The 7,500-nt window shown below is 44.7% G+C and overlaps 1 protein-coding gene across 3 annotated transcripts in view; it reads right to left on the bottom strand.

The window, feature by feature from the left end:
* Positions 1-7,500, bottom strand: part of tll1 (tolloid-like 1) — a 39,925-nt gene that overhangs the window by 19,414 nt on the left and 13,011 nt on the right. For all 3 annotated transcript variants that reach the window (XM_060864537.1, XM_060864535.1, XM_060864536.1), the window contains exons 3-6: positions 5,676-5,786; positions 4,010-4,090; positions 3,319-3,495; positions 2,750-2,867 (exon numbers count right to left, since the gene is read on the bottom strand). In XM_060864537.1, the coding sequence (XP_060720520.1) occupies positions 2,750-2,867; positions 3,319-3,495; positions 4,010-4,090; positions 5,676-5,786 (487 nt within the window). The remainder of the gene's footprint in view (positions 1-2,749; positions 2,868-3,318; positions 3,496-4,009; positions 4,091-5,675; positions 5,787-7,500) is intronic.

Genomic DNA, 7,500 nt, shown 5'->3' with positions numbered 1-7,500 from the left:
CTGTGCCCAACCTAACGTTCCTCACAGGTCCTGTGCCCAACCTAACGTTCCTCACAGGTCCTGTGCCAAACCCAATGTTCCTCACAGGTCCTGTGCCCAACCTAACGTTCCTCACAGGTCCTGTGCCCAACCTAACGTTCCTCACAGGTCCTGTGCCCAACCTAACATTCCTCACAGGTCCTGTGCCCAACCTAACGTTCCTCACAGGTCCTGTGCCAAACCCAATGTTCCTCACAGGTCCTGTGCCCAACCTAACGTTCCTCACAGGTCCTGTGCCCAACCTAACGTTCCTCACAGGTCCTGTGCCCAACCTAATGTTCCTCACAGGTCCTGTGCCCAACCTAACGTTCCTCACAGGTCCTGTGCCCAACCTAATGTTCCTCACAGGTCCTGTGCCCAACCTAACGTTCCTCACAAGTCCTGTTTCCTTCTCGGTGCTCTTCACAGGTCCTGTTCCCTCCCTACTTTTGTGTACATGCCCGGTTACTTCTCTTGTTAGCTTCACTTATTAAGATCTTGTCCCGTTCCTAGTGTCCGCACTATGACTCAGTCCCGATTTCTGCCCCGGTCCAGTCCTACTTGGACATTTCTATGTTTCTTGTTCTGTCTCTCTATTTTTTTGGGCTTCTCTAAACAGCATCTGTCACCCAGGTCTCCTTAAATAAGTAAATATAAAATATAAAACTAAAAACACTCTTAATACTCCATGCTGTATTGTTTTATACTGAGGTTTTTTACCTAAGCATTCCTAAGTGACCAGGCTGTTGTGGATTATGTAGAAAAAGACTTTTTTGAGAGAAGGTCAGGACAGAGATAAAGTCAAAGCTTAAGCAATAGAGTGAAACCTTTAAAGTCAGTATGCATGGCCAGGACACACAGGCATACACGCTGTTGTAATCTCCGTCAGGACTCTATTTATACTGTGGATTAGAACACCTAAAGCCCTTATTTCATTGCCAATGATAGCACAGCATGCACACACACACACACAAACACACAAACACACACACACACACTCCTACACATGTAACGCTGAAGCTAACAAAAATCCTAAGGCATTTTTACACAGAGAAATACACAGGTGCAAGAAGAGCTCAATGACAGTATTTGTGAGCAATGCTTTGTACCTACTGCAATTACAGCGCACACACACACACACACACACACACACACACACACACACACAATTTCAGTGCAGGTGAGTTTACATGGAAAGGTGTATAATTGACTGGTGTCTGAATATGTCGTGCTGTCTGTAAATTGTTATGTACTGTTTTGCTACATCATTATCAGTCTCTCTCTCTATCTCTCTCTCTCTCTCCCTCTCTCCCTCTCTCTCTCTCTCTCCCTCTCTCTCTCTCCCTCTCTATCTCTCTCTCCCTCTCTCCCTCTCTCTCTATCTCCCTCTCTCTTCAGCCTTTGATCTTTGGCCCAAGTTTGAGGTGTTTTCTCATTCCAAAACACACTGTTGCACAAATATGCTTATGATAAGACATATTTTCCGAACGCTAGCTGCCAAGACGGAATACGTGTTTACAGAAACTGGACAGATGGAAATTGGAAGAAGATCATCAGACCTTTTTCATTTCTGATATTCCAATCAAAATAGTTCCGGTTTGTTGAAGCTGTGCCAACATATGGAACCAACATCCATGCCGTAGTGCGATCTCAAGGTTACTGAGATCACATTTTCCCTTGTTTTCTTAAGCTTTATGGTGTTTGCATGCATTACCAAGCTCGCACATGATTGGCTGATTGGATAATCGCATGCATAATGAGCTGGGTTGGTGTTCCAATTATGTTGCATACAGAGTGTGTGTTAGACTCTTGTGTCATATTATCCGTGATGGAGAGATACCGAATAAGTGCTGCTTTTCTAACTCTGGTCACTCGTTTCTTTCTCTCTCTCCCTCTCTATCTTCTCTCTCCTTCTCCCCCCCTTTCTCTCATTATCTCGCCGGCTCGTTAGATGCCATTCCATAGAACAATGGCCGGCCTGCTCAGCATGGTAACGAGGCAGGAAGGAAAAGTAAGCTGACTGTAGTAAGGTCGTCTCCTCTGACACACACACACACACACACATACACACACACTGCTTTGTTTTTAAAACACACACTACAGGATGCCATTATAACAATGAGAGGTGAATGAGTAAGAGTGTAAAAGTGTGTTTATGTGTATGTGTATGTGTATGTATGTATGTATGTGTGTGTGTGTGTATGTGTGTATGTGTGTGTTTGTGTCAGTCTTTATCAAGGAATGGCAAATCTCATTTGAAGTATTACCTGAAGGTATAGCACACAAGTGTGTATCCAATTGTCCCATATCGGTATACTGCGCATTTACTGTACAGAGCGTGACACCTTCTGTTTCAGCCTCTCTCTCGTTCTCTCGCTCTCTTTCCTTCTCTCTCTTCACTCTTTCTGTTCTTCCTATTGAGAGCTTCGAGAGTGCCTCGAGGTCGGCTGTGTGTTTCAGCATGGGCCCCAATAAAAACAATGGTGTCATTTACTGACCACACGAAGGCCAGTTGACTCATCAGGCCGTGATCGACTACAAATCACCCGGCGGACCAAACCTTTGAAATGAGTCCCACAGGAAAGTGTTCATCAGATGATCTGCTTGTGTACGATGCGTTAGGCTTTACAAAGTGTTATGATGTGTTACATTGTGGCGTATGACCTAATGTTTCGGCAAACACAAGCACACACACATGCACACTCACACACACTCATGCACGAGGTCTCACCCGCAGGGCCGGTAGGTAAAAACGATGTAGCTCTCTTCGTCTGTTTTCTCAACGAAGGTCACGCAGGTCTGTTTCTCCCAGTGTCTCATGGCCTGCTTGAACATTGCTCTTTGACTGCCTGAGAAATGTACACACACAGAATATTTACATGAAATATAGCACCGTCCATACCGTATTTCACCTTTTCAAACAAGTATCGAATACCTAACTCCAACAAGCATAGACACCTCTGTGCATACCTGCATGAACACACAACACACAACCCGCTTCAGAACACACACCTATATCAAAACATTCTAGATTCTAGATCAAAATAGCATGATAATGACGTAGCAAGTAAATTATTGAATAAAACACTTGATTCCTCACTGCAATGTAAAAGATTCTTTTTCAGTTGGTGTCTTTCCGATTACGACTCGAGTGAACGTAAAATGGATTTGTCTTCATTATGCTTACATATTCAAATAAAATAATAAACTAGTTACAGTTAGAGGACTGTATCAGACAGCAAATGCAAAACACACACACACACACACACACACCCGTACACACACACAGAGGATAATCACCAGTGAAGTTGCCTCCTATAACGTAAGGGATGACACCTCCGGGCCAGATTCTCTCTGCTCTGGACGTGGCGGCTCGTGGGACACGAGATTTCCCCCCTCTCACCCTTCTCTCCCTGTCCACACTGCCCACCGGGGCAGCTCTGGGGCTCTCGGCCTTACTGGAGTTCGTAGATGAGTCTGCATGAAGAAGTGGACGCATATTACATCATTTCTGTGTGGATTCTTTTATGGCTTTGAGACTTCCACAAGAGATGTGCAGAGAACTTAGTTGAGTTGTTCTAGTAGCCTAACTGAATCTAACGGGCCCCTGATCAGGCGGTTACTAAGGATGAACGAGTGTGAATATACAGTACGTTAATAATCGTGTGTCTCCTCTTCTTATATGCATTTTATAACACTTTAGATATTCATGGCACTAATATCCACATCCTGACCAGGAGAAATGTGTGCGGTTATATATCACACTGAGCATCATATCGTATGGCAATGTCACTGAGAGGGAGAAACCTGTCCTCCTTTTTTAAGCTGTTTCTCCGTCTTATTACAATCTCCATATCTAAATGCCATGGGAGTTGGTTATGAAGTTTAAGGGATCAGCGGATATTAAAATCAAACACCTCGAGCTATAAATATGCTCGATAAAGGTCAAAACCCAAATAGAGACGAGAGACAGGCAGAAACGTGGACTTACCGAAACCCAGCCTTCGTATCCTCTCTAGCAGGAGGTATAGCTGTCCTCGCTTTTTAGTGGAGTCGTGCTCTTCTGCTCCACCTGGTAGAGACAGACGAGGAAATGCACGTCGGTGTGTGTGTGTGTGTGTGTGTGTGTGTATGTCAGGTGCTGTGACACTGATGACGTAGGAGAGAGATCGTAACTCGGCGTGTTATGGATGTGACATTAATGCATCATTGGATAAATGTTACGAATGGTACTTCCTGACAGGAAGGTGTGAAATTCCACACACAGTGTGTGTGTACAGTATGTGTGTGTGTGTGTGTGTGTGCGTGTGTGTGCGTGTGTGTGTGCTCTTTACTTTACTGCCTTTACACATCATTCAACATTATTTTTTTGTTTCTCTTATAAGATCTGTGACGTTAGATTTTTTTTTCTAACCCACTTATTCAACCTTCCCCTCTTTCAGTCTTTCTCTCTCTCTCTCTCTCTTTGTCACACACAAACGCTTGGTCCTTTCCCTCTTTTTTTTTTTTTTTCTATCGTAACCCTTTCTCGCTCTCACATTCTCTTTCTCTCTGGAATGTCGAAGTGGACAGGAAAATCAGGAACAAACAAAACTGGCCAAGTCGGAGGTGCAGGAAAAGGCTGAGGTTAGGGATATGCGCATGCACACACTGCACACACTACACACACTACACACACTACACACACTACACACACTCCTCAACACTTAACAGATCTGCATGCGTTAATGTATTCGACATCACGTTAAAAAATAAATCTGAACAAGTTCTACAGACCCGATGTGGACCATCTGGACCCTCAAAATGCATTCAATATAAAACAGACACAATCCTAACACTAGATTAAGAACTGGGCTTAACGTGGAGTATCATCAAATATCATCACACACACACACACACACACACACACACACACACACACACACACACACACACACACACACTTAGGCATTTATAATCATGATGAACTAGAGGGAGGATATTATTCCGTACAGACTCTCTGTATTACACACACATACACACACACACACACACACACACACACACACACACACCTTGCATGTATACACACCCAGATGGTTTGCTGATGCTGCTGCACAGATGAGACAGCGGCATTTATCAACTCTAATCGCCTGGGCTTTAAAACTCCACCAGTATAAACTCCTTCAAACCTGTAATCAACTAAATATCATCTTACTCAAGCCTGATAATCCCTTTATAACGTCCACACTGTCTCCCTGCTACAGAGAATGTGTGTGTGCATGAGTGTAAAATACACAAATACACTTCCTATTGCTCAAACACACACTCTTTCTCTCTCTCTCTCTCTCTCTCTCTCTCTCTCTCTCTCTCTCTCTCTTTCTCCCCCCCTCTCTCTCTCTCTCTCTCTCTATATATATATATATTTCTCTCTTTCTCTCTCTCTCTCTCTTGCTCTCTCTCTCACTTTCTCCCTCTCTCTCCCCCTCTCCCTCTCTCTATATATATACAATTTCTCTCTCTCTCTCTCTCTCTCTCTCTCTCTCTCTCTCTCTCTCTCTCTCTCTCTCTCTCTCTCTCTCTCTCTCTCTCTCTCTCTCTCTCTCTCTCTCTCTCTCTCTCTCTCTCTCTCTCTCTCTCTCTCTCTCTCTCTCTCTACTCTCTCTGTTTTTTCTTACCTGACGTGTGCCCCTGCCTCATGTGTTGGTGCCTCGCGAGGTCTATCGTCCTGTCCACCTGGAACATTTTCAGATCTTCCTCGTCCAAGGCGATATCTCCCCAGAAGACCGCTGTAAAACGAACAAAAAGAAGAAAGCCTACGTTAACACGTCTTTGAGAGTCTAATTTCTACACACTCTCTGTTTTTGAATACAACAACAACACACCAGCGTGTTCTGCCGGTGGCATCGCGTTCACAGCATGGACGTGAAATCCTAATAAGTCTAACGCCAAGGAAACCACGTGTCTTTTTTTTGTCTCGCACGAGGACACGTGGAGAGTTGAATTAGTCGACATTGCATCACTTTGATACCATTTAACTTTCCAAGAATGATCCCAAATTGCTTCCAACGCTAATTCCCAGTCCCCACCCAGCACGTCTTATTTTAGGCTGTCGCCGAGAAGATGGTTGAGATTTGCTATGACAGAGTGAACATAATGAAATGTGTGTGAGAGAGACAATGAGGTACTTAACCTTGATGCTTAACAAAACAAAACAAAACAAAAACAAAAAAAACAATGCAAGGGGTAGAATGTGTTTCAGTAAAAGCGAATGGGTGCACACCCGTGTGTGTGTGTGTGTGTGTGTGTGTGTGTGTGTGTGTCCATTCTTCATTCTCTAGCACAATGCTGGTCTGTATTTGATGGGTATCAGCATTCTTTGTCTCTCGGGACTCCTTTGCTTCTCTTTAGACACTGTATAAAGAGTTTTATTTGAAAAACCCACAGTCTCTCTCTGTGTGTCTCTCTCCCGCTCTCTCTGTCTCTCTCTCTCTGTCTCTCTCTCTCTCTCTCTCTCTCTCTCTCTCTGTCTCTCTCTCTCTGTGTGTCTCTCCCTCTCTCTCTCTCTGTCTCTCTCTCTCTCTCTGTGTGTCTCTCTCCCTCTCTCTCTGTCTCTCTCTCTCTCTGTCTCTCTCCCTCTCTCTCTCTCTCTCTCTGTCTCTCTCTCTCTCTCTGTGTCTCTCTCCCTCTCTCTCTCTCTGTCTCTCTCTCTCTCTGTGTCTCTCTCCCTCTGTCGCTCTTTCTCTTTCTCTCTCTCTCTCTCTCTCTCTCTCTCTCTCTGTCTCTCTCTGTCTCTCTCTCTCTCTCTCTCTCTCTCTCTCTCTCTCTCTCTCTGTCTCTCTCTCTCTGTCTCTCTCTCTCTCTCTCTCTCTCTCTCTCTCTCTCTCTCTGTCTCTCTCTGTCTCTCTCTCTCTCTCTGTCCTTTCATTTGAAAAACCCACAATCGAGTACAGCTCTGTGCGTCGTTCTCCGTCTGCCACACGTGTTGGAGGCCGTTTTGTGAATTTTCCTGCGTGCTCCTATCATGTGGCTTAATGTTGCTTGCTGCACTGAAGGAACGGAAGCGTCGACCTATCGACGTTGCGAGGCCCGAGCGATCTATAGACTAAATAAAGAATGCATGAATCCATACACCTGTATAAAGGGATTCGGCGGAAATGCTGAAACAGCCTCCGGGAAAACGCTGAGGTCACAGCTATCCGTGAGCAACGCTAGAAGCGAGCAAGCCGAACCGACTCCGACGGCTGGACAAACCAGCTGCCTGGGTGTGAGAGACGAGCCTTAGGTACTCGATTTTAATTAGGCTTAACAATAAGATAAAACCAGGCACTAAATTTAGCTTCATGTAATTAAGCCAAAGAAAAAAAAAAGCTGTGTGTGTCGACTTAGTGAAGAATTGATTGTGTGTCAGTGTGTGCTGGTGGTACAGTGAGCAGTGTTCTGATGACAGGGTGCGAGTAGACAAACGATAAGAAAACGGCCGAATGTGTGTGTGTGATGTGT

The sequence above is a fragment of the Tachysurus vachellii genome, chromosome 2 (genome assembly GCF_030014155.1).
Source record: "Tachysurus vachellii isolate PV-2020 chromosome 2, HZAU_Pvac_v1, whole genome shotgun sequence".
NCBI classification, from domain to species: Eukaryota; Metazoa; Chordata; class Actinopteri; order Siluriformes; family Bagridae; genus Tachysurus; species Tachysurus vachellii.
Note: the sequence above shows the minus strand (reverse complement) of the source record. Positions and strands in the feature narration are given on the sequence as shown.